General features: G+C 45.9%; 1 protein-coding gene across 6 annotated transcripts in view; it reads left to right on the top strand.

Annotated features, from left to right (window-relative positions):
- Positions 1 to 26114, top strand: part of LOC139373252 (cell adhesion molecule 1-like) — a 36264-nt gene that overhangs the window by 4088 nt on the left and 6062 nt on the right. For all 6 annotated transcript variants that reach the window (XR_011627550.1, XR_011627551.1, XR_011627552.1 and 3 more), the window contains exon 3: positions 21380 to 21436. Coding sequence is in view for 2 of the 6 variants with exons in the window: in XM_071113555.1 (XP_070969656.1) it covers positions 21380 to 21436 (57 nt within the window). In the remaining 4 variants the exon portion in view is untranslated. The remainder of the gene's footprint in view (positions 1 to 21379; positions 21437 to 26114) is intronic.

Raw genomic sequence — 26114 nt, 5'->3', positions numbered from 1 at the left:
ACCTTGAGCGTGGCTGAGGTACACCCGTGACCAGCTCGGAAACCAGATTGCACAGCGGAGAAGGTACGGTGGGATTCAAGATGGTCAGTGATCTGTTTGTTGACTTGGCTTTCGAAGACCTTAGATAGGCAGGGCAGGATGGATATTGGTCTGTAACAGTTTGGGTCCAGGGTGTCGCCCCCTTTGAAGAGGGGGATGACTGCGGCAGCTTTCCAATCCTTGGGGATCTCAGACGATATGAAAGAGAGGTTGAACAGGCTGGTAATAGGGGTTGCGACAATGGCGGCGGATAGTTTCAGGAATAGAGGGTCCAGATTGTCAAGCCCAGCTGATTTGTACGGGTCCAGGTTTTGCAGCTCTTTCAGAACATCTGCTATCTGGATTTGGGTAAAGGAGAACCTGGAGAGGCTTGGGCGAGTAGCTGCGGGGGGGGGGGGGGAGCTGTTGGACGAGGTTGGAGTAGCCAGGCGGAAGGCATGGCCAGCCGTTGAGAAATGCTTGTTGAAGTTTTCGATAATCATGGATTTATCGGTGGTGACCGTGTTACCTAGCCTCAGTGCAGTGGGCAGCTGGGAGGAGGTGCTCTTGTTCTCCATGGACTTCACAGTGTCCCAGAACTTTTTGGAGTTGGAGCTACAGGATGCAAACTTCTGCCTGAAGAAGTTGGCTTTAGCTTTCCTGACTGACTGTGTGTATTGGTTCCTGACTTCCCTGAACAGTTGCATATCGCGGGGACTGTTCGATGTTAGTGCAGTCCGCCACAGGATGTTTTTGTGCTGGTCGAGGGCAGTCAGGTCTGGAGTGAACCAGGGGCTATATCTGTTCTTAGTTCTGCATTTTTTGAACGGAGCATGCTTATCTAAAATGGTGAGGAAGTTACTTTTAAAGAAAGACCAGGCATCCTCAACTGTTTTAGGGAGCGTTTGACAGTGATGAGGGGTGGTCGTTTGACTGCGGCTCCGTAGCGGATACAGGCAATGAGGCAGTGATCGCTGAGATCCTGGTTGAAGACAGCGGAGGTGTATTTGGAGGGCCAGTTGGTCAGGATGACGTCAATGAGGGTGCCCTTGTTTACAGAGTTAGGGTTGTACCTGGTGGGTTCCTTGATGATTTGAGTGAGATTGAGGGCATCTAGCTTAGATTGTAGGACTGCCGGGGTGTTAAGCATATCCCAGTTTAGGTCACCTAACAGAACAAACTCTGAAGCTAGATGGGGGGCGATCAATTCACAAATGGTGTCCAGGGCACAGCTGGGAGCTGAGGGGGGTCGGTAGCAGGCGGCAACAGTGAGAGACTTATTTCTGGAGAGAGTAATTTTCAAAATTAGTAGTTCGAACTGTTTGGGTATGGACCTGGAAAGTATGACATTACTTTGCAGGCTCTCTCTGCAGTAGACTGCAACTCCTCCTCCTTTGGCAGTTCTATCTTGACGGAAGATGTTATAGTTGGGTATGGAAATCTCAGAATTTTTGGTGGCCTTCCTGAGCCAGGATTCAGACACGGCAAGGACATCAGGGTTAGCAGAGTGTGCTAGAGCAGTGAGTAAGACAAACTTAGACAACAGTATACAAGGCATATTGACATATGAGAGAGACATACAGCGAGGCATACAGTAATCACAGGTGTTGAATTGGGAGAGCAAGCTAGCACAACAACAGCAGGTAGAATGGCGATTGATTAGGCAGAGAGGGTCGGATTAACTACACACAGACAGATAAAACATAAACAAGCAGAATGGATTACCGTGATTAATGGACAGTCCAGCATGCATCAGCTTGGAGATGTTGGTTAGAGCTACCTTGCCCTATAAAAACACTCACAAAATGTGAGTTTCATATTCACAAGAAGCATTGCCTGATGTGAACCATGCCTCAAACAAAAGAGATCTCAGAAGACCTAAGATTAAGAATTGTTGACTTGCATAAAGCTGGAAAGGGTTACAAAAGTATCCCTAAAAGCATTGATGTTCATCAGTCCACGGTAAGACAAATTGTCTATAAATGAAGAAAGTTCAGCACTGTTGCTACTCTCCCTAGGAGTGGCCGTCCTGCTAAGATGACTGCAAGAGAACACACAATTCTCAACGAGTTCAAGAAGAATCCTAGTGTCAGCTAAAGACTTACAGAAATCTCGGGAACATGCTAACATCTCTGACGGGTCTACAATACGTAAAACACTAAACAAGAATGGTGTTCATGGGAGGACACCACAGAAGAAGACACTGCTGTCCAAGAAAAATATTGCTGCAGAAGAAGACACTGCTGTCTGAAGTTTGCAAAAGTGCACTTTGATATTCCACTGCGCTGCTGGCAAAATATGGATGGAACTACAATTGAGTTGTTTGAAAGGAACACACAACACCATGTGTGGAGAAAAAAAGGCACAGCACACCAACATCAAAACCTCATCCCAACTGTAAAGTTTGGTGGAGGGAGCATCATGGTTTGGGACTGCTTTGCTGCCTCAGGGCCTGGACAGCTTGCTATCATCGAGGGGAAATGAATTCCCAAGTTTATCAAGACATTTTGCAGGAGAATGTCTGCCAAGCTCAATAGAAGTTGGGTGATGCAACAGGACAACGATCCAAAACACAGAAGTAAATCAACAATAGAATGGCTTCAGAAGAAGAAAATACGCCTTCTGGAGTGGCCAAGTCAGAATTCTGACCTCAACCCGATTGAGATGCTATGGCATTACCTCAAGAGAACGGTTCACACCAGACATCCCAAGAATATTGCTGAACTGAAACAGTTTTATTAAGAGGAATGGTCCAAAATTCCTCCTGACCATTATGCAAGTCTGATCCGCAACTACAGAAAACGTTTGGTTGATACTTATTGCTGGCAAAGGAGGGTCAACCAGTTATTAAATCCAAGGGTTCACATACTTTTTCCCACCCTGCACTGTGAATGTTTAAACGGTGTGTTCAATAAAAACATAAACACGTATAATTATTTGTGTGTTATTCGTTTCAGCATACTATGTCTGTCTATTGTTGTGGCCTAGATGAAGATCTGATCAAATTGGATGACCAATTGATGCAGAAATCCAGGTAATTCCAAAGGGTTCACATACTTTTTATTGCCACTGTATATGCTAAATATATTTGTTCATCTATTCAAGTTATTGGCCCAATGCTCTTAACCGCTAGGCTATCTTCCGCCCTACCAATTCAAATGTGGTCTAAAATTGTTCCAAAGATTTCCCAAGAGAGTAAGAGTCTCCCAATTAAACCAGTGTTTCCCAACTCCGGTCCTTGAGTCCCCCCAACAGCACAGATTTTTGGTGTAGCCCCTGATTCAACTTGTCAAGGGCTTGATGATTAGTTGACAAGTAGAATCAGGTGTGCTTGTCCAGGGGCCATAACAAAAAGATGTACTGGTGGGGGTACTGAAGGACCAGAGGTAATTGTGCTCTCATTTTTTTTTATATAAAGGGTAGGAAAAATATTGTGAGACAGTTTTGAAAAGAAACAAATGTGTCTCTCTGTTTCTCTCGTGAAATCTTTGGAACCATTTTAGACCACATTTGAACTGAATTTGAACAAATAACTGACAAAGCTTCGTCATTGTTAAACCCGGTGTTATGAAGAGATTATCTTTCAACAAGGATAGAGTCACTTTCTCTCACTGACATACATCATGTTGGCTATCTACATGAAAACATTCCTCTGAGAATCTTCTCCGCTCATATTCCCCTCGGTTTGTTTGATAAAGAACAGCTATCACAGTGGCATCCAACACAGCATGTCACACCAGCCAAAGTGACCGAATTAAACCCTTAACTCGCTCCCCTCTTCAGTGACGGGATCCGTGTGTCTGCATCGAAGTGACTCTGTACTGCTGTTGTTGTTGACGAGCCAATACGACAGGCTCAACGTGATGCTGTCTGAGAGGAAGGCAATGCTGCCTGAATACCAAAGGGACGCAGCATGCCTTGGACTGTCATAACAGCCTTGGGAGACAGTGAAGAAGCAAAGAGATCATTCTAGAATGCACTCACTGGTTAGAGTAGAATTGTCATGCAGTAATTTTGTATTTTTTTTGTGAGGGAGAGTTCATTGAGGTGAGACAATCAGATGTTGATCAGCAGGTGTGTGACTCTCCTCTATATCCTTTATGCATCTGTTTCCTGTTGACTTAGATGCTACAAATGTGTCTAAAACTAAGTTGTGTGGTTCCCAAGAGAGCAGTACTGAACTCAGCTATTAAAACATAGTTTACATTCATCAAGCTAATGGACTGAAGACAAGTAGAACTTTTTGCAACCAATTGTGTTCTAACTAACTGAAGTAAAAAGAAAAAAGCACAACAGGTTTAAAATAATATAGAAAATACATGATAAATTCCACATCCACTACCATCGTGGTATGTGGATCCTAACTTGCCTTCCTGTCAAAAATCTCACTATTTTATGTTACCATTCGGTGTTAATTAACCCTTTACACTCGTGGGAGTTGGCCTATATGGATGGGTCTAATTTTAAATGTTTCTTACAGAAGAAAGTATATGCATAAGCATGGTAGCAATTTAAAGCGAACAGCTTGGAGATGATCAAATCAAATCAAATTTTATTTGTCACATGTGCCGAATACAACAGGTGTAGGTAGACCTTACAGTGAAATGCTTACTTGCAAGCCCTTAACCAATAATGCAGTTTTAAGAAAATACCTACAAGAAAAGGAAGAGATAAGAGTAACAAACAACGAAAGAGCCGCAGTAAATAACAATAGCGGGGCTATATACAGGGGGTACTGGTACAGAGTCAATGTCAATGTGCGGGGGCACCGGTGTCGAGGTAATTGAGGTAATATGTACATGTAGATAGAGTTATTAAAAGTGACTGTGCATAGATAATAACAGAGAGTAGCAGGGGGGTGCAATGCAAATAGTCTGGGTAGCCATTTGATTATCTGTTCAAGGAGTTTTATGGCTTGGGGGTAGAAGCTATTTAGGAGCCTCTTGGTGTCACGCCCTGGCCATAGAGAGGTTTTTATTCTCTATTTTGGTTAGACCAGGGTGTGACTAGGGTGGGCATTCTAGTTTCTTTATTTCTATGTTGGTGTGGTTTCCAATCAGAGGCAGCTGTCTATCGTTGTCTCTGATTGGGGATTATATATAAGTTGTCCTTTTTCGTTTAGGTTTTGTGGGTAGTTATTTTCTGTTTAGTGTCTGCACCTGACAGGACTGTTTCGGTTTTCACTCTTTGTTATTTTGTTTGAGTGTTTTGAGTAATACATTTATCATGAACACTTACCACGCTGCGCTTTGGTCCATGCCTTCTGACGAGAGACGTGACACTTGGACCTAGCCTTGGTACTCTGGTACCGCTTGCCGCGCAGTAGCAGAGAGGACAGTCTATGACTAGGGTGGCTAGAGTCTATGATCATTTTTAGGGCCTTCCTCTAACACCGCCTGGTATAGAGGTCCTGGATGGCAGGAAGCTTGGCCCCGGTGATGTACTAGGCCGTTATTAGAAATTATTAGACCAAAAATGAGGACACAACAGTTCACCTGACAAGAGTGAATCCAAACATTACACGGTTGATTTTATGTGCATTTTACATTTACTGTACTTTTCACTGCATTTGTTGATAACGAAATCTGAAAATACACTGGATACATTCAGTAACATGATAAGAATATTCCTGGAAAATGTGGAGTAGGTGCAACATAAGACAACAAAAAAATGACAAGGGTTTGAGTGAGAGGACTAAATGGTGTCTCCAAGCGGCCTAGAGCAAGCACATGTTTGTTTTGTTTGGAACTCAGCCCTGCATCCCCCACCATCAGACAATTCCTTTGGTTGTTTACGCAATCCAGGAAAGGCCCATTATAAATCGCAATCTGGGTCAGGTGGGAATCATTTGAAAGCTTGTTCTATTGCCAAGTTATAAAACAAGATCATACAGTGTTCACAAGGGCAAGTCAGAGAAATCGCCATTTTGGTGCGCATAGAAAGGAGTCGAGAGTGCATCCAGGTGCGTGTTCCACTGCAAATTTTCATCACAATAGAAAAACAGGCTCATCAGTCAAAACCCATACAGCGCCGTGAAGCTCTGAGCTCCGACGTCATGTATAGAATGCTATTGTACAGACACTGTGTTCCAAATTTGGCTCCTTATCAGTGCCAAAATCTGCTATTTTCAATTGTGTACATGTACAAATGTAAAGGGCTACTCAAACATCTCAGTACGATCATTCAGTCTCGTTAGTGTCTTTCCTGCCTGTAATCTTGCTTCAGCTCAATGACTCACTGAGGTTTAAACCTGAGGAGTCAAGTCTGGGTCCGCTGCCTCAAATTAGACCTGTTTCCTCTCTCGCCCTATCCCCCCCCCCCATTCTCTCCACTCTCTCTAGCCTTGTTTATACCTGGTTCTAACATGCATCCTTTGTCCTGATTTTATCCACATTCTGACTATGCCCACATTGTAGCCGTTGCGTCTACAGATGGTAGTAAGATGTGTCTCTTATCCATGTACACTGTGTATGCATTGTGACCAGATATCCTGGCCCCTCCCTGTATGCAAATTATTTGACAGTTATTCTTTCAATATATATTCATTTTAAGACACATATTGATGCAATAAGTCGATGGTGTCGCCTGTCAATGATTCTAGAGGGCGGGATGATGATGGATGAAATGGGTTCATTATCCAGATCGGTCTACACTGGTAAGATTTCCAGACATAATGCTTCTGACTACCTCCGGAGGTGGTCAGGATGATCTGATCGCCATCAGATCCCAATGCATCATTTAATCATCTACATCTGTCTAAAAATGTGGGCATAATCAGAATGTGGACCATATCAGGACAACGGACGCAAGTTAGAACCAGGTATAAACGGGGTTTCTCTCTCCCCCCACTTCGCTTTCTCTCTTCACACCTCTCACAAGTTAATGAGAGGAAATAAAGCATCTGTCAGGCATGTCAAACGGCCTGGGCCCAGTAGACCAGGCAGGGAACTCAAGGTCACCTCATTGGCTCAGAGCAGCACCATAGTCATGTCTTGGAAGAGTGCCTGCGACACGGCCTTCGCCTCGAACTGCTGCTTTGACAGCTGGGAAATCAGAGTAGAAATACATTTATAAAGCTAGGGGAGAAGGAGGAGATAGAATGAGCTGCTGCCATCTTAATCAGGGCATGGATTGCTGTAGGTGTCGTAGCCTTTGATAAAGGAACTGCCACACACCTATAGGTAGCTCCTTCACAAAAGTTATAGGCGTTATGTTGATCCAAATTCAATAGCCAGATTCAAATTTTATGTTACATCATCCTTTCACTGGAAAAGACCATTGCGATGCTTTTAAATGCTTTAACGTTTGAACAACCTTCTCTCATGAGAAGGGCAGATACTATTGATGTTGCTGCCTTTGGGGCAGTCACTATAGGGACAGTCACCCTTGGGGGAGTCACTATACAGACAGTCATCATAGCAGAAGGGCAGATACTACTGATGTTGCTGCCTTTGGGGCAGTCACTATAGGGACAGTCACCGTAGCAGAAGGGCAGATACTATTGATGTTGCTGCCCTTAGGGCAGTCACTATAGGGACGGTCACTATAGGGACAGTCATCATGGCAGAAGGGCAGATACTACTGATGTTGCTGCCCTTGGGGCAGTCATTATAGGGACAGTCACCATAGCAGAAGGGAAGATAGTATTGAGTAACTATAGCATAAGTGATACATATATAGTACAAATACATAAGTCATACAGTATACTACAGCATAGCCCACTTACTGCGCTGGGCTCTGACTGTACTATTGCATCGTGGATGATGTCATTGAGGAGGAAAGGATGGGACTGTGTGTTGAGACCAGTTCTACACTAATCCTCCTCCAGAACATCTGGCGTGCGGACGAAGCCCATGTGGCCATCATGTACGGAACTGGGTATGGGGGGAACATTTGCTTTAGAATGGTTAAATATGCTGTAGGAAATTGTATAGGGAAAGGGTCTAAGATAGTGTTGTTGACTTTAATAGAGAAGTACTCCCAAATGGCAAACATTATTGTTTCAGCAAATCTCTCTCGCTCTTTCCATTTCTCTGACACCCACATGAATGCATAGATGTCCTTATTTTAATCAGCTGAACATTATCTTAGCTGAACAACCCCCTCAGATGCCCTCTAGCCCATATCCCCCCAAGCAATAATATACTTCTCCAACCTCTTAAAGCCATAACAATAAGTGAATGGCCCCTGCAGCACCAGGAAACCCATACTTACAGTACATTACACCACTCTCCTTCATATGAGGCTCTCTGTCTGTACCTCATTAACTACAGAGCGCTGGGCCAGAGCCCCAAATGATCTCACTACAAAGCCATCTCATCTCACCCTCCTCTCCAAGGACTGCTGCTTCAAAACAAAATAAATGTAAATGACCGTCGTTTTGGCCCCTGCCTGGCCTATCAACCACCCTATACCCCTGGGCAGCTGAGGGGAGGTCAGAGAGAGGGGAAACATCAGAGGGATATATGGGGGAATGTTACAGTCAGCCATCATCCCTTTATTAATCCTCCAGACGAGCTTCAATGCCATACACTCTCCTTCCGTGGCCTCCAACTGCTCTTAAATGCAAGTAAAACTAAATGCATGCTCTTCAACCGATCGCTGCCTGCACCTGCCCGCCCGTCCAGCATCACTACTCTGGACGGTTCTGACTTAGCACATGTGGACAACTACAAATACCTAGGTGTCTGGTTAGACTGTAAACTCTCCTTCCAGACTCACATCAAACATCTCCAATCCAAAGTTAAATCTAGAATTGGCTTCCTATTTCGCAGCAATGCATCCTTCACTCATGCTGCCAAACATACCCTCGTAAAACTGACCATCCTACCGATCCTCGACTTCGGCGTTGTCATTTACAAAATAGCCTCCAATACCCTACTCAATAAATTGGATGCAGTCTATCACAGTGCCATCCGTTTTGTCACCAAAGCCCCATACACTACCCACCACTGCGACCTGTACGCCAAACCCACTGGCTCCATGTCATCTACAAGACCCTGCTAGGTAAAGTCCCCCCTTATCTCAGCTCGCTGGTCACCATAGCAGCACCCACCTGTAGCACGCGCTCCAGCAGGTATATCTCTCTGGTCACCCCCAAAACCAATTCTTCCTTTGGCTGCCTCTCCTTCCAGTTCTCTGCTGCCAATGACTGGAACAAACTACAAAAATCTCTGAAATTGGGAAACACATCTCCCTCACCAGCTTTAATCACCAGCTGTCAGAGCAGCTCACAGATTACTGCACCTGTACATAGCCCATCTATAATTTAGCACAAACAACTACCTCTTCCCCTACTGTGTTTATTTATTTATTTATTTTGCTCCTTTGCACCCCATTATTTATATTTCTACTTTGCACATTCTTCCACTGCAAATCTACCATTTCAGTGTTTTACTTGATATATTGTATTTACTTCGCCACCATGGCCTTTTTTTTGCCTTTACCTCCCTTATCTCACCTCATTTGCTCACATTGTATATAGACTTATTTTACTACTGTATTATTGACTGTATGTTTGTTTTACTCCATGTGTAACTCTGTGTCGTCGTATGTGTCAAACTGCTTTGCTTTATCTTGGCCAGGTCGCAATTGTAAATGAGAACTTGTTCTCAACTTGCCTACCTGGTTAAATAAAGGTGAAATAAAATAAATCAAAATCAAAAGACCAACCGACTGCCTGGAGTTAACTTGGGAATCTGTGACGCCCTCATGAAAAGAACCCAGCTAATATCAAAGCAAAGCTCCATTGTAGTGGTACTAGAGAATATACTCCCCTATATGTCACATTTGCATCAGCATTGTCTTGAAAATATTCAATATAACAATCTGATGCGAACTGTGTCAAGGTTTGAACCGAGAACAACAAGCGCTACAACTGTTTGTGCTGTACTAGAATTGAACTAGAATTGCCACGCACAACTCCCCACTGTATTTAGTCTCCCCACTGTATTTAGTCTCCCCACTGTATTTAGTCTCCCCACTGTTTTGATCTTACTTTGAATAAGGTCATGGAAAGTGAAGTAGGAGACAATCTTGTTACTATCGATGAACAGGAAACCATTACCCAAACATAGATAACGTAACATGAGGGCTGAAACCAAAATATTGTGTTAGGTTCCAGGTTGTATGTTAATTCTAAATAATCCCAGAGCAGCAACAATGCATGTTTCTAAAGCACTATCATCATGTAGCCTGACATTAAGCTGTGGGGCAGAGGAGATAGGAGATATGATGCCCCTGCCCTGGTCTCGTGGATATACCAGCAGAGTTAAAACAATGCAGGCAGCATTCTGGTAATCTATTAGCTCTCCTTTTGGGAAATTATTCTGTTCTCAGACACATTTAGTCCGCATACAAATATTCGTATCAGTCAGTCAGTGGGGCTGAGGAGTCTATTTTGTGCCATGCCACCAACTACCGGCTCAGTCCCCCTGGTTGGGCTCCAGTGCCACTTGTTCCCTACCAGGGGGGACATCCTAAAGACGGTGTTCTGCTCTGTCTTGGGGAAACAGATGTTTTGGATACAGAAACAGTAGAAGAGGCATGCATACAGCATACTGTGGTTATGTCCCAAATGGCCCCCTATTACCTGTTTAGTGCACTACTTGAGACCAGAGCTCTATGGGCCCTGTTCAAAAGTAGGGCACTATATAGGGAATAGCGAGCCATTTGGGATGCTATAACTCGGCAGCAAGGGGAACAAGCAGAGTCCCACACTTAGGGGAAGCGAGAGACACTTCCCTATTTGTTCTACTGATTCATCTTCTTAGGGCTAAGCCCTAGAGTACTGTAACTTGCAGTGGCAGTTGTTCAGTCTCTGAAAAAGAATTGTACTGTGTTGCGTTTGTAACTAATGTACCTATCTTCTGCAGATATGGGCGTGGTTTATATAGCTAGAAAGCTATATAGCTACTCAACTGGTGGCAAAGATTGACTGTAGGGTGTCAGCAAATATAATTAAAAGTTTACACTATTCATCTATGGCAAATATACTTATGTCTCCCCTTTCATCTGTGTCTGGTGTTAGCTACTTACTGGCTAGCTAGGTCTCCAGCCAGCATTGAACAAAAGGAGGGGAAGGGTCGATCAAAACTCTGACGCAGTTGTCATGTCAACACATCCATCAGTGCTGCCGTGAACTGCATCACAATAGACAAACTGCAGGCGTATGAAAAACAAATTGACATCGTTGGTGAAATTTCAATGTTGTTTGAGTCGCTTTGTGTGTCACCAAATTAGCTTGAGGTGATTTTACGACAACACTGCTCACTACATCCACATTTCTTGACGTAGCCATTTCAAAGAGATGTCAGTCAATGCAAGCTCATGAATATAAGCTCCCTGCCCACTCAGCCTGTCTTTTCAAACTTCCAGGTTGTTAGCTATGAGAGAAAGAGTACTTTTTCTCAAATATTGAGCATTTTTATCCACACAAAATATTATGGGTGATAGTTTTTAGTCACCCAAAAGGCTTTAAGGACACACCTCAAATATTGCCACCCCTCCCTAGATTAAGGAACTATGGGATGTTCAGGAACTTGAGGGTATGGGGTCAAATCCTGTTGTAGGCACACTATTTAGAAAATAGTTTTATGTGAAACCACACTTTCTGTACAGTTGTTCAAATAATTCATTTAATTTAGTATAATATAAGCTTCTGTCTTAAAACTTGTTTGGGATAGGGGGCAGTATTTTCACGTCCAGATGAAAAGCGTACCCAAAGTAAACTGCCTGTTACTCATGCCCAGAAGCTAGGATAGGCAGATAATTGGTATATTTGGATAGAAAACACTCTAAAGTTTCTAAAACTGTTAAAATTATGTCTGTGAGTATAACAGAACTGATATGGCAGAACTGATATGGCGAAACCCCGAGGACAAACCATCTCTCTCAAAAAAAAAATCAGCCTACCACTATTTTCAATGGCTATCACTTATATAGTTCCTAGGGCTTCCACTAGATGTCAACAGTCTTTAGAAAGAGTTTCATGCTGGTTTTTGGAAAAATTAGCCAGAAATTGTAGTTTTTCTAGATGGCTCCCATTTTGGCTGTAGTGTTTCCAAGCGCGTGAATGAGAGCGCGTTCTTTGGTATTTTTCTCCGGAAAAGACAATAACGATTCTCCGTCTTAAATTGTATCGTTTATTTACGTATTTGGGTACCTAAGGTTTGATTATAAACGTTGTTTGACTTGTTTGGAAAAGTTTATTAGTAATGTTTGGGATTCATTTTGTATGCATTTTGATGGAGAGAAACTGGGTGGATTATTGACTGAAGCGCGCCAGCTAAACTGAGTTTTTATGGATATAAAGAGGGACATTATCAAACAAAAGGACCATTTGTGATGTAACTGGGACCTTTTGGAGTGCCAACAGAAGAAGATCATCCAAGATGGCGTAGCAATCAGACGTCTCTGTCTTTTGTCCTGTCGTGTCCCTTGTATATATCTTTTTACATCTTTTTCTTCGCATATCTTTTTAAAATATTTTCCTAAACCTCAACTTCTAAATACTCTCCTGCAACCCGCCTCATCCAATGTGGTGTGGATCTGCTTTTTTCTAAATTATTTCTATTTACTTCAGATCTGGAGTCCCTCAACTGAAGCTAGCCAGCTAACTACCTACCAGCTATCAGTTAGCAAACCATTGCTAGCGGTCATCAGCTAACCTTTAGCTCGGAAAGCTCTCGCTTTTACACCAGAGCATAACGGACCTATTTCTCTCCGTATCCCCGGATTCCTACCGCAAACTCTGAACATTTTCAGCTGGATCTTCGCAACTAGCTAAGGTCAATCCCGGGTGACCACTCCTGGCTAGCGTTTCCATCCCGGAGCAAGCACCAATTTGCCTGAAGCTTGCCCAGACAGGGCTCCTGGGCTACCACCGAAGCCCACTCCTGGGCTACAATATCCGGACCCCTTCTACTGCAGGTACGGGGCACGGAACCCCGCCGATCCTCTACGACTGGAATACCGACATAATCTGCCCGAGGATTCCAACAGGCCCCTCAGGCGTGAAGCCCGCTAAAGGCCCATTCTGCTAACCTGCTAGGCCTGCTAGCTACCTAGAGCGACTTGGAACCCTACTAATTCCACGACTGGTCTATCAACGTCACCGCACGAAGAGGCAAAAACAGACTTACCCCCATCGCAACGCCCCCAAAGGCTAACTTGCTAGCCCCGGTCTGCTAACTGCTAGCTTGCCTGCCCCGATCTGCTAACTGCTAGCTTGCCTGCCCCGGTCTGCTAACTGCTAGCCCCTGCTAACTGCTAGCTTCCTAACCCGGTCTGCTAACTGCTAGCTTGCCAGCCCCTATCTGCTAACTGCTAGCTTGTTTAGCCCCGGCCTACTAACTGTTAGCATATTAACATCGGAGGGCCTGTTGTCCGGACTTCTGGCAGTCTCTATGGGGATGCCACAGGGTTCAATCCTCAGGCCGACTCTCTTCTCTGTATTCATCAATGATGTTGCTCTTGCTGCTGGTGATTCTCTGATACACCTCTACGCAGACGACACCATTCTGTATACTTCTGGCCCCTCTTTGGACACTGTGTTAACTAACTGTCACGAACCTCGCCGAGGATGGTGCCTCTTCCTGTTCGGGCGGTGCTCGGCGGTCGTCGTCGCCGGCCTATTAGCTGCCATCGATTCCCTTTCCGTTTGTTTTGGGTTATTGGTTAATTGGGTACACCTGTTTTGTATTAGGATTTGTTTGTAGGGTATTTAGGGGCACTAATTTGTGCGGGCTTGTTTTTGTTACTCTGTGTTTTGTTGGTGTGATTTATTATTGTATTTATTCTCCGGACTGTTTAGTCCTGTTGTTGTTTTGGACTAGCAACGTATTTACGCCCTGTGTGTTGGCGTGACTGTTTTTGTTGCGCTGGGGAATAAATCTGAGGAAAACGACTGAACCCTGCTCTCTGCGCCTGATTCCACCCACCACACCTAGTAGATCGTAACAGAAGCCCGCACCATTGAAATGGAGTCAGCAGGAGCAGCGACCGCTCCTCTCCCCACTATGGAGGAGCGCGTTCATCACCATACAGCTGTCCTCCATCGGATTGGTACCGCGATGGACCAGATGATGGAGAGGATGGAACGATGGGAGAGGAGTGGTCTCCCGACATCTACCCCAGCTCCCCCACTCCCGACACCACCTACTCCACCTACATCGTCCTCTGGGTCCGGCGCACTACGTCTCTCCCCCCCCCCGAGGGAGTACGATGGAGCGGCTGCTGGGTGCCAGGGATTTTTGCTCCAGCTGGAGCTCTACCTGGCTACCGTGCGTCCGGCTCCCTCGGGTGAGGAGAGTGTGAGCCTCCTCGTCTCCTGTTTAACGGGCAGGGCCCTGGACTGGGCTAACGCAGTCTGGAACAGTCCAGACTCAGCTCGGGACAACTACCTGGAGTTCACCCGCCGTTTCCGAGCAGTGTTCGATCATCCACCAGAGGGTAAAGCGGCGGGTGAGCGACTGTTCCACCTCAGACAGGAGACGAGGAGCGCGCAGGACTTCGCGTTGGAGTTTAGGACCCTAGCTGCTGGTGCTGGGTGGAATGACAGGGCCCTGATGGACCATTTCCGGTGTAGTCTCCGGGAGGACGTCCGCCGGGAGCTGGCTTGCAGGGACACAACTCTCTCCCTGGATGAACTAATAGACATGTCTATTCGATTGGACAACCTGCTAGCTGCCCGCGGGCGTTCAGAAGGGGTCCTGTTAATTCCACCGTCCAGCTCTCCCACTCCCACTCCGATGGAGTTGGGAGGAGCTGCATCTAGGGGGATCAGAGGGGGCTCCTCCTGCTCCTATTGTGGACGGAGAGGACACACTTCGGACCGGTGTTGGAGGAGTCCCTCTGGGAGTCGAGATGGTCGGCAGAGCGCTCCTCGGCCACCCCAGGTGAGTAAGCACCAAACTCACCCAGAGCTCCCTGTTGGTCACATGTTTTTGTTAATTTTTTCCCCTGCATTTTTCCCCTCTCTTCAGCATAAGGCGCTAGTCGATTCAGGCGCAGCTGTGAGTTTTATGGATCGTGGACTCGCCCGTAAATTGGGTATTCCGTTAGTGCAGATAGACCCACCTGTCCCCGTGCACTCCTTAGATAGCCGACCGCTAGGGTCAGGGCTGGTCAGGGAGGCCACGATTCCGCTGGACATGGTAACGCAGGGGAATCATAGGGAGAGGATCAGTTTCTACCTTATTGATTCACCTGGGTTTCCGGTGGTGTTGGGGGTTCCCTGGCTGGCTATTCACAATCCCCTTATTTCCTGGAAACAGGGGGCTCTTAAGGGGTGGTCAGACGAGTGTTCAGAGAGGTGTTTAGGAGTTTCCATCGGTGCCACGACGGTGGAGAGTCCAGACCAGGTTTCCACCGTGCGCATTCCCCCCGAATATGCCGATTTGGCTATCGCTTTTAGTAAGAGGAAAGCGACCAAATTACCACCCCATCGACGGTGGGATTGCGTGATAAACCTCCTGGAGAACGCTGCACTTCCCCGGAGTCATGTGTACCCACTGTCACAGGAGGATACGCTGGCTATGGAAACATATGTCACGGAAGCTCTGAGACAGGGGTACATTCGGCCCTCCGTGTCACCCGTCTCCTCGAGTTTCTTTTTTGTGAGGAAAAAGGAGGGAGGTCTGCGTCCGTGCATTGATTATCGAGGTCTCAATTCGATCACTGTGGGTTTTAGTTATCCGCTACCTCTCATCGCTACGGCGGTGGAATCATTCCACGGAGCGCGTTTCTTCACAAAACTGGACCTCAGGAGCGCGTATAATCTGGTGCGTATTCGGGGAGGAGACGAGTGGAAAACAGCGTTTAGTACCACATCAGGCCACTATGAGTACCTCGTCATGCCGTATGGGTTGAAAAATGCTCCAGCCGTCTTTCAATCCTTTGTAGATGAGATTCTCAGGGACTTGCACGGGCAGGGTGTGGTAGTCTATATTGATGACATCTTGATTTATTCTGCCACACGCGCCGCGCATGTTTCCCTGGTGCGCAAGGTTCTTGGGCGACTGCTGGAGCATGACCTATACGTCAAGGCTGAGAAATGTGTGTTCTCCAAACCAGCCGTTTCCTTCTTGGGTTATCGCATTTCCAGCTCGGGGATGATGATGGAGTGTGACCGCGTTAACGCCGTGCGTAATTGGCCGACTCCGACCACGGTAAAGGAGGTGCAGCGGTTTTTAGGGTTTGCCAATTACTACCGGAGGTTTATCCGGGGTTTTGGCCAAGTAGCGGCGCCCATTACCTCACTGCTGAAGGGAGGGCCGGTGCGTTTGCGGTGGTCAGCAGAGGCTGATGGAGCCTTCAACCAGTTGAAGGCACTGTTCACTGGGGCTCCCGTGTTGGCGCATCCGGACCCTTCGTTAGCATTCATAGTGGAGGTGGATGCGTCCGAGGCTGGGGTTGGAGCCGTGCTGTCTCAGCGCTCGGGTACGCCACCGAAGCTCCGTCCCTGCGCTTTCTTTTCTAAGAAGCTGGGTCCGGCAGAGCGGAACTATGATGTGGGGGACCGGGAGTTACTAGCTATGGTAAAGGCCCTGAAGGTGTGGAGACACTGGCTAGAGGGGGCTAAACACCCTTTTCTCATCTGGACTGATCACCGTAATCTGGAGTATATTCGTGCAGCGAGGAGACTGAATCCGCGCCAGGCTAGGTGGGCCATGTTCTTTACACGTTTTAGATTTACGATCTCTTACAGACCAGGTTCCCTCAACACTAAGGCCGACGCGCTGTCCCGTCTCTATGACACCGAGGACCGGTCTATCGAACCCACTCCCATCCTTCCTGCTTCTCGGCTGGGACGCGGACATCGAGCGGGCGTTGAGGGTTGAACCTGCGCCTGCACAGTGTCCGACTGGCAGAAGTTACGTACCGCTTGGTGTCCGTGATAAGTTGATTCGGTGGGCTCACACACTACCGTCTGCGGGTCATCCGGGGATCGATAGGACAGTGCGGGGTCTTAGAGGGAAATACTGGTGGCCCACCTTAGCTAGGGATGTGAGGCTCTATGTCTCTTCCTGTTCGGTATGCGCCCAGAGTAAGGCTCCTAGGCACCTTCCTAGAGGGAAGTTACAGCCCCTCCCGATTCCACAACGGCCATGGTCCCATCTCTCGGTAGATTTCCTTTCTGATCTTCCCCCTTCTCAGGGGAACACTACCGTTCTGGTCGTTGTGGATCGGTTCTCTAAGTCCTGCCGTCTCCTTCCATTGCCTGGTCTCCCTACGGCCCTACAGACTGCAGAGGCTCTTTTTACCCACGTCTTCCGGCACTATGGGGTCCCAGAGGATATCGTCTCCGATCGGGGTCCCCAGTTCACATCTCGGGTTTGGAAGGCGTTTATGGAGCGTCTGGGGATCTCGGTCAGCCTTACCTCTGGTTATCACCCCGAAAGTAATGGGCAGGTGGAGAGAGTAAACCAGGAAGTGGGCAGGTTTCTGAGGTCGTATTGCCAGGACCGGCCAGGAGAATGGGCAAGGTACGTCCCATGGGCAGAGTTAGCCCAGAATTCTCTTCGGCATTCGTCCACGAATATGTCGCCATTTGAATGTGTACTGGGTTACCAGCCGGTCCTGGCTCCGTGGCATCAGAGTCAGACCGAGGCTCCTGCGGTGGAGGAGTGGGTACAGCGCTCTAGAGAGACCTGGCGGGCAGTCCAGGATTCTCTCAGGCAGGCCAGTGAACGGCAGAAGAGAGACGCTGACCGCCACCGCAGTGAGGCCCCGGTGTTCGCACCAGGGGACAGGGTCTGGCTCTCGACCCGAAACCTGTCCCTCCGCCTGCCCTGCCGGAAGCTGGGGCCGCAGTGTGTGGGGCCATTTAAAGTCCTGAGGAGGATAAACGAGGTGTGTTATAGATTGCAACTTCCCTCTTATTATCGTATTAACCCCTCGTTTCATGTGTCTCTCCTCAGGCCGGTGGTAGCTGGTCCCCTACAAGACGGTGAGGTGCCGGAGGTCCCTCCACCCCCTCTGGACATCGAGGGGTCCCCGGCGTACACAGTACGAGCTATTCTGGACTCGAGACGCCGGGTGAGGGGCCTGCAGTACCTCGTGGACTGGGAGGGGTACGGTCCGGAGGAGAGGTGCTGGGTACCGGGGAGGGACATTTTAGATCCTTCCCTCTTGAGGGATTTCCATCGCCTCCACCCGGATCGCCCTGCGCCTCGTCCTCCGGGTCGTCCTTGAGGCCGGGGTCGGCGCGCTGCGGGAGCCGCGCGTCAGGGGGGGGGTACTGTCACGAACCTCGCCGAGGATGGTGCCTCTTCCTGTTCGGGCGGTGCTCGGCGGTCGTCGTCGCCGGCCTATTAGCTGCCATCGATTCCCTTTCCGTTTGTTTTGGGTTATTGGTTAATTGGGTACACCTGTTTTGTATTAGGATTTGTTTGTAGGGTATTTAGGGGCACTAGGCCCGCTGGGTATTTGTGCGGGCTTGTTTTTGTTACTCTGTGTTTTGTTGGTGTGATTTATTATTGTATTTATTCTCCGGACTGTTTAGTCCTGTTGTTGTTTTGGACTAGCAACGTATTTACGCCCTGTGTGTTGGCGTGACTGTTTTTGTTGCGCTGGGGAATAAATCTGAGGAAAACGACTGAACCCTGCTCTCTGCGCCTGATTCCACCCACCACACCTAGTAGATCGTAACACTAACCTCCAGACGAGCTTCAATTTCATACAATTCTCCTTCCGTGGCCTCCAACTGCTCTTAAATGCAAGTAAAACTAAATGCATGCTATTCAACCGATCACTGCCCGCACCAGCTCGCCCGTCCAGCATCACTACTCTGGACGGCTCTGACTTAGAATACGTGGGCAACTACAAATACCTAGGTGTCTGGTTAGACTGCAAACTCTCCTTCCAGAATCACAATCGCATCTCCAATCCAAAATTAAATCTATAATTTGCTTCCTATATCGCAACAAAGCATCCTTCACTCATGCTGCCAAACATACCCTCGTAAAACTGACGATGCTACCGATCCTCGACTTCGGTAATGTCATCTATAAAATAGCCTCCAACACTCTACTCAACAAACTGGATGCAGTCTATCACAGTGCCATCCGTTTTGTCACCAAAGCCCCATACACTACCCACCATTGTGACCTGTACGCTCTCGTTGGTTGGCCCTCGCTTCATACACGTCGCCAAACTCACTGGCTACAGGTCATCTACAAGTCTCTTCTAGGTAAAGCCCCGCCTAATCTCAGCTCACTGGTCACCATAGCAGCACACACTCGTAGCACGCACTCCAACAGGTATGTCTCATTGGTCACCCCCAAAGCCAATTCTTCCTTTGGTCGTCTTTCCTTCCAGTTCTCTGCTGCCAATGACTGGAACGAACTGAAAAAATATCTTAAACTGGAGACTCATATCTCCCTCACTAGCTTTAAGCACCAGCTGTCAGAGCAGCTCACAGATCACTGCACCTGTACATAGCCCATCTGTAAACAGCCCATCTATCTACCTACCTCATCCCCATACTGTATTTATTTATCTTGTTCCTTTGCACCCCAGTATCTCTACTTGCACATTCATCTTCTGCACATCTACCATTCCAGTGTTTAATTGCTATACTGTAATTACTTAGCCACCATGGCCTATTTATTGCCTTACCTCCCTTATCTTACCTCATTTACACTCACTGTGTATAGACTTTTTTTTCATACTGTATTATTGACTATGTTTTGTTTATTCCATGCGTAACTCTGTTGTTGTATGCGTCGAATTGCTATGCGTTATCTTGGCCAGGTCGCAGTTGCAAATGAGAACTTGTTCTCAACTAGCCTACCTGGTTAAATAAAGGTGAAATAAATAATAAATACAACATTTAAATTTCAAAAAAAGGTAAGGCCTTTTTTATGTCGCTATTTCTGCCTGGTTGAAAAATGTTTTTTTATTTTATTTATTTATTTATTTCAATTTTACCTCATTTTCATGGTATCCAATTGTTTTTAGTAGCTACTATCTTGTCTCATCACTACAACTCCCGTACGGGCTCGGGAGAGACGAAGGTTGAAAGTCATGTGTCCTCCGATACACAACCCAACCAAGCCGCACTGCTTCTTAACACAGCACGCATCCAACCCGGAAGCCAGCCGCACCAATGTGTCGGAGGAAACACCATGGACCTGGCAACCTTGGTTAGCGCGCACTGCGCCCGGCCCGCCACAGGAGTCACTGGTGCGCAATGAGACAAGGACATCCCTACCGGCCAACCCCTCCCTAACCCGGACGACGCTAGGCCAATTGTGCGTCGCCCCACGGACCTCCCGGTCGCAGCCGGTTACGACAGAGCCTGGCGCGAACCCAGAGTCTCTGGTGGCACAGCTGGCGCAGCAGTACAGCGCCCTTAACCACTGCACCACCCTGGAGGCCCTGTTTTTCATGTGTTTGTATGTGGGGCGCGGTCTTCAGATAATTGCACGGTATGCTTTCGTAAAGCCTTTTTGAAATCTGACACAGTGGCTGGATTAACAAGAAGTTAAGCTTTATTTTTGATGTATTACACTTGTTATTTTATGAAATTTAAATATTTAAAATACTGTAGTTTGAATTTTGCACTCTGCAATTTCAAGGTGTCCCGCTAGCGGCACCCCTTTTCCAAAGATTAAGCATCCTAAATAATGCCATAGATTCAGTTTTTTAAAATTGTGAACTTGAAGGCAAAAAAGAAAAGCATAATGTCAACCTGGTATTCCAACTGATTTTAGGCTACTACTGCTGTCACGTTCGTCGTAACGAGGAGACCAAGGCGCAGCGTGATAAGAATACATTCTTCTTTAATGAAAGAGAAACACTGAACAAAGTATACAAAACAACCATGACGCTATCAGCCACGAGTGCTGACAGGCAACTACACATAGAGAATAACCCACAAAACCAAAATGGGAAATGGCAACCTAAATAGGATCCCCAATCAGAGACAACGACAAACAGCTGCCTCTGATTGGGAACCAATTCAGGCCACCATAGACCTATATATACCTAGACAAACCAAAACCCCATAGATGTACAAACAACCCTAGACAAGACAAAAACACACATACCGCCCTCGTCACACCCTGACATAACCAAAATAATAAAGAAAACAAAGATAACTAAGGTCAGGGCGTGACAACTGCCAACGACTTGTCTTGCACATAGTCAAGGCCCCCAGTACCAAAGCAACCCCAAAACATTATCAAAACCTCCCCCATGTTTTTTTTTCATTGGTCCACAGAACATTTTCACTGTATTTGGGGTTGTTCAGGTGGGGTTATGCAAAGTGCAATGGGGCTTTCGTTTGTCTCTTCAACAGTACGGTATTTTGTGTTCGTAGCTAATGCATCTTTTTACTATGTGCTTGCTTTCGCAGGAGTTCTGACAACAACTTCTGCAGATATGACTGAAACAAACTCAGACGCTTTTTTAGGTAAGTATATTAATGTCTTCAGAATTCACACATTGATACAGACAGAAGGTGGGGAGAGAGAAATGCCAACACGTTGTCTACACCAAAGTGTGAAGATGCCTACAGTGGCGGACAAATATATTGCCAACATTGCACTTTTTTATTAATATTTCCCTATTTCTTTAGAACTCTGTCCCTGATGGGGCTTGTCGATTCACCTCTGTGTCCAGTCTGCCAAAAAATACTTTCCTGACACTCACCTCCACGCATTCTCGTTTTGTCCCATCATTCAGAATTACTGGGGGAAAAAAGTTCTGAGCATTCCCTCAGTCATCCTCCATATTACCATTCCTGCATCCCCATCACTCTGCATACTAAATTACTTTGATGATGACGTCCACCTTTGTTTCCTCTATGTCCAAGGACAAACAACACTTCCTATTGATTTCATTAACAATCGCCCAAAAAGTGACCCAGACAACATCAAAATGGCACCTCCTACCAGGGACCAACACTCTATGGGTGTTAGTTTGTGAACACTATTTTGGTGGATCACATATCATTTCTAAGAAAGTGTTAACGCCCAAATGCTAACCAGCAGCTTATCCACTAGTCTTGCTTAGTCTTGTACGGTCCTGTCCTGTCCAGTGTTTCCGTCTCTTGTTTTGTCCTGTTTTGACATGTTCCTATTTTCTACTTGCCTCTTTTTATCCTTACCCTACTTTTCAGTTTTTTTCTTACTTTTTGGTTGTAGTTTACCTTCTTCGCTATAAAAAACAGTTTTTATGTACATAGAACATTTGAGATCAGAATTTTAACACCCACGGTTTTTAATTGAACACTTTCTTGTTATCCCACCGAAATAGTGTTCACAAACTAACACCCCTAGAGTGTTGGTCCCTAACACCGTGCTCCATGGCAAAATATGTGGTTGCCTCAAGTTTACGGTCTTGTCATCAACTCCAATTCGAAAGCTAATCCGTTATAGCCTAGTTCGTTAAATATGTTGAACATGTTTGCAGTCCACATTGTTCTACTTGCATTGCTTCAGTATGGAAATACATGGTTAAACATAGACTATAGCATTTGCACTGTTATATGGGCTAGGCCTACTGTAAATTGCAGACTGGACATGGACATGCCAAATATAGTCAATAAGCATGATTACATTCACTAGACTATTGATAAGGCCTAAAAAGACTGTTTCTAATTCGAATCGAATTCTAATATAAATTAAACAACAACTTGTTATAAATAGGCCATGTCTCAATACAGTTACAGGCACATGATTGCTCCCCGTGGGCAACGTCTTAGACTATGGAGGGTTTAATGCACATCCAAACGTTTCACAGTAGCTGGATAAAGATCCAACGTAAAGAGAAGGGGGGGGGATGTCCACTCACTGCTATACTGCTCGCAAATGTAACGTTTTATAAACATCATGGAACCATCTTACAGATCATATTTGCACTTCTCCAGAAATTGCATTGCAATTGAGCCATTTAATCTACGTTACCACAAACCCATGGATGGGGAATATTTCTAATAAGTTTGGTTTTTAATCAAATTAAACAAAAAAACAATGAATCTGCTTTTTTTAAACAAACAACGATATTTCCAAGTAGGATCGGGTCTGAAGCATGATGTCTTAAATCGCTCACGTTCTATGGCACTGTGTGCACACGTAGGCCTTAATGCCATTACGCATAACATTCACACCTCTATTCACTTGTATTGTTGCCTATGTGCAGGGCAGATTCTCCAAAAAAAATCTGCTGTTGATATGACATTATACACTCTTAGGTTCTAGGTAGCACCTTTTGTTCTGAGAGTGTTGTAGGCTTGGATAGTTTGGAGGAGAGTGTGTGTCTTTGGTAATGGATGGATTTGAAAATGGGGATGGATAGCCTACTGAACAAGCAAAATTAAGTCTGCAGGTATGTGAATTGTGAATAATGAAAAATCTTGATGGCAAAAACGTCCAAAATATTTTTAAGCAATCTTAGTAGACCATTTAAAACCTCTTTATTCATAGACTAGTTGGCTAATGGCCAGGATAAAATATAGGAACATATGAGTTGTTGCTAAACCAGTCTTGATTAAAAGGGAAGGGTAGGCAATGTTTGGTTTTAATCAAATGAAATGATTCATCATATTATGTTTCTAAATATGAGATTAACCGGCACAAAATGCACATCTCTCTTCCATGAGCACTGCGTGTCATGGCTAGACTGACTGCACTTCCGGCTCTCAAACCCATTCCATTATCAACTGCATTACCATTCAGATTGTCTTAAAACTTCCCATTAGCGCTGAATGAAATGGTCACTTCTGCTTGTGTTTTTAAAGGTCATGAATTGTCAAGATCATGTTTTGCATGAGATTTTATGATATTTGGATGAGACATTGATAAAGTTTGATCATAAAGTTACTGGTCCTCTCTCCATGTCAAACACTTAGATTCAGGAAGCGGCATTATTAAAGGGATTGGGTGGCATCATCCAGTCGGCGTCCAATTCATCCCAAAGGTGTTCGATGGAGATGAGGTCAGGGTTCTGTGCAGGCCAGTCAAGTTCTTCCACACCGAGCTCGACAATCCATTTCTTTATGGACCTTGCTTTTTCACTGGAGCATTGTCATGCTGAAACAGGAAAGGGCCTTCCCCAAACTATTGCCACAAAGTTGGAAGCACAGAATCGTCTCTAGAATGTCATTGTATGATGTAGCGTTAAGATTTCCCTTCACTGGAATAAAGGGACCGAACCATGAAAAACAATTATTCCTCCCCCACCAAACTTTACAGTTTGCACTAGGAAATTGGGGCAGGTAGCGTTCTCCTGGCATCTGCCAAACCCAGATTCGTCCGTCGGACTGCCAGATGGGGAAGCGTGAATCATAACTCCAGAGAACACGTTTCCACTGATCCAGTGTTCAATGGCGGCGAGCTTTACACCACCACAGCCAACGCTTGGCATTATGCATGGTGATCTTAGGTTTGTGTGTGGCTGCTCGGCCATGGAAACCCATTTCATGAAGCTCCAGACGAACAGTTATTGTACTTATGTTGCTTCCAGAGGTAGTTTGAAACTCAGTAGTGAGTGTTGCAACCAAGGACAGACTCAGCGGTCCCGTTCTGTGAGCTTGTATGGCCTACTACTTCACAGCTGAGCCGTTGTTGCTCCAAGACGTTTCCACTTCACAATAACAGCACTTACAGTTGATCGGGGCAGCTCAAGCAGGGCAGAAATTTGACGAACTGACTTGTTGGAAAGGTAGCATCCTATGACGGTGCCAAAAGTCTCTGAGCTCTTCAGTAAGGCCATTCTACTGCCAATGTTTGTCTATGGAGATTGCATGGCTGTGTGCTCTCTTTTATACACCTGTCAGCAATGGGTGTGGCTGAAACAGCCAAATCCACTTTGAAGGGTGTCCACATACTCTTTTGTATATTTAGTGTATTTGTACTGTACACTTTGAAGTAGACAACATGTTAGCATTTCTCTCTCTGCCCCTTCTGTCTTTATCTGTGCGTGATTTCTGAAGACAGTAATAATTACCTATAAAAAAGGCTAAGATCTTTTCACTCATATGGACCAACTCCATATTAATGCCCATGATTTTGGAATGAGATGTTCGACAAGCAGGTGTCCACATACTTTTGGTCATATAGTGTATGTATAAATATAAAAAGGGAGAGATATTCAAATTAGGCTACAGATGTTGTAAGAACACGCAGGGGGATATGGACATGACAAGGCTGGGTGTGAACAGACAGAGAGCGAGCACGAGCAGCCTTTCCCTGAAGCCTACATGCCTCAGTCTCAATTACCATCCTGTCTCTGACCTCAAATAGTGAGAGTTAATAAGGCCTGTGAACTCTCCTCTCCCTGCTCAAACATGTATTCTCTCAGTACTGACACACACACTACTAACACCTCTAACCCTCTTACACCCCGGGTAGCTAGTCTTCTGAATGCAGCAACCTCCCACTCTCAGCTCAACCTCCGTCATGTCATCCACTACATTTGTGCCCCTGTACAGGGAGGGTGGTTATCGGTGCACGTATCTTGATAATGACTTGGTGTGTGCAACATTCACGATATAGTGTGCTACTTTTTGACCAGAGCACCAGGGGCCATGGTCAAAAGTAGTACACTATGGAGGGAATAGGGTGCCATTTGGGACGCAGCCTTGGAAGGGGTTGCACATTTTAACGAAATTGATTAATTAATCATTAACGATAGACTTACTCCTCTGATGAAGCAGGTAATTAAGCGTTAATGAGGTACTGAAGAACCACACACTGAAGCGTCCCAGCACACTTATTTTATTTTTTTACTTGGCACTTTTGAAATGTGTGACATTTTTCCCTACGCACCTGCAAGTTGTTCTGGGAAGTGTGTGTGTGTGTGTGTGTGTGTGTGTGTGTGTGTGTGTGTGTGTGTGTGTGTGTGTGTGTGTGTGTGTGTGTGTGTGTGTGTGTGTGTGTGTGTGTGTGTGTGTGTGTGTGTGTGTGTGTGGTGTGATGCACTGTAAGATAGGTTGAGCTGACACACATTGAGCTGATTGGAGTGTGTGTGTCCCCCGGCTAGATTAAAGTCAAGGTGGATTGGACAGCTGTTCCATTGCAATAACTTATACTTAGCATCTCCTTCATCACTCTTTATTTAGTCTCCCTTCCTCTTTTGACAGGCAGAAA

Source organism: Oncorhynchus clarkii, chromosome 18 (assembly GCF_045791955.1).
Source record: "Oncorhynchus clarkii lewisi isolate Uvic-CL-2024 chromosome 18, UVic_Ocla_1.0, whole genome shotgun sequence".
Classification (NCBI taxonomy): Eukaryota; Metazoa; Chordata; class Actinopteri; order Salmoniformes; family Salmonidae; genus Oncorhynchus; species Oncorhynchus clarkii.
Note: the sequence above shows the minus strand (reverse complement) of the source record. Positions and strands in the feature narration are given on the sequence as shown.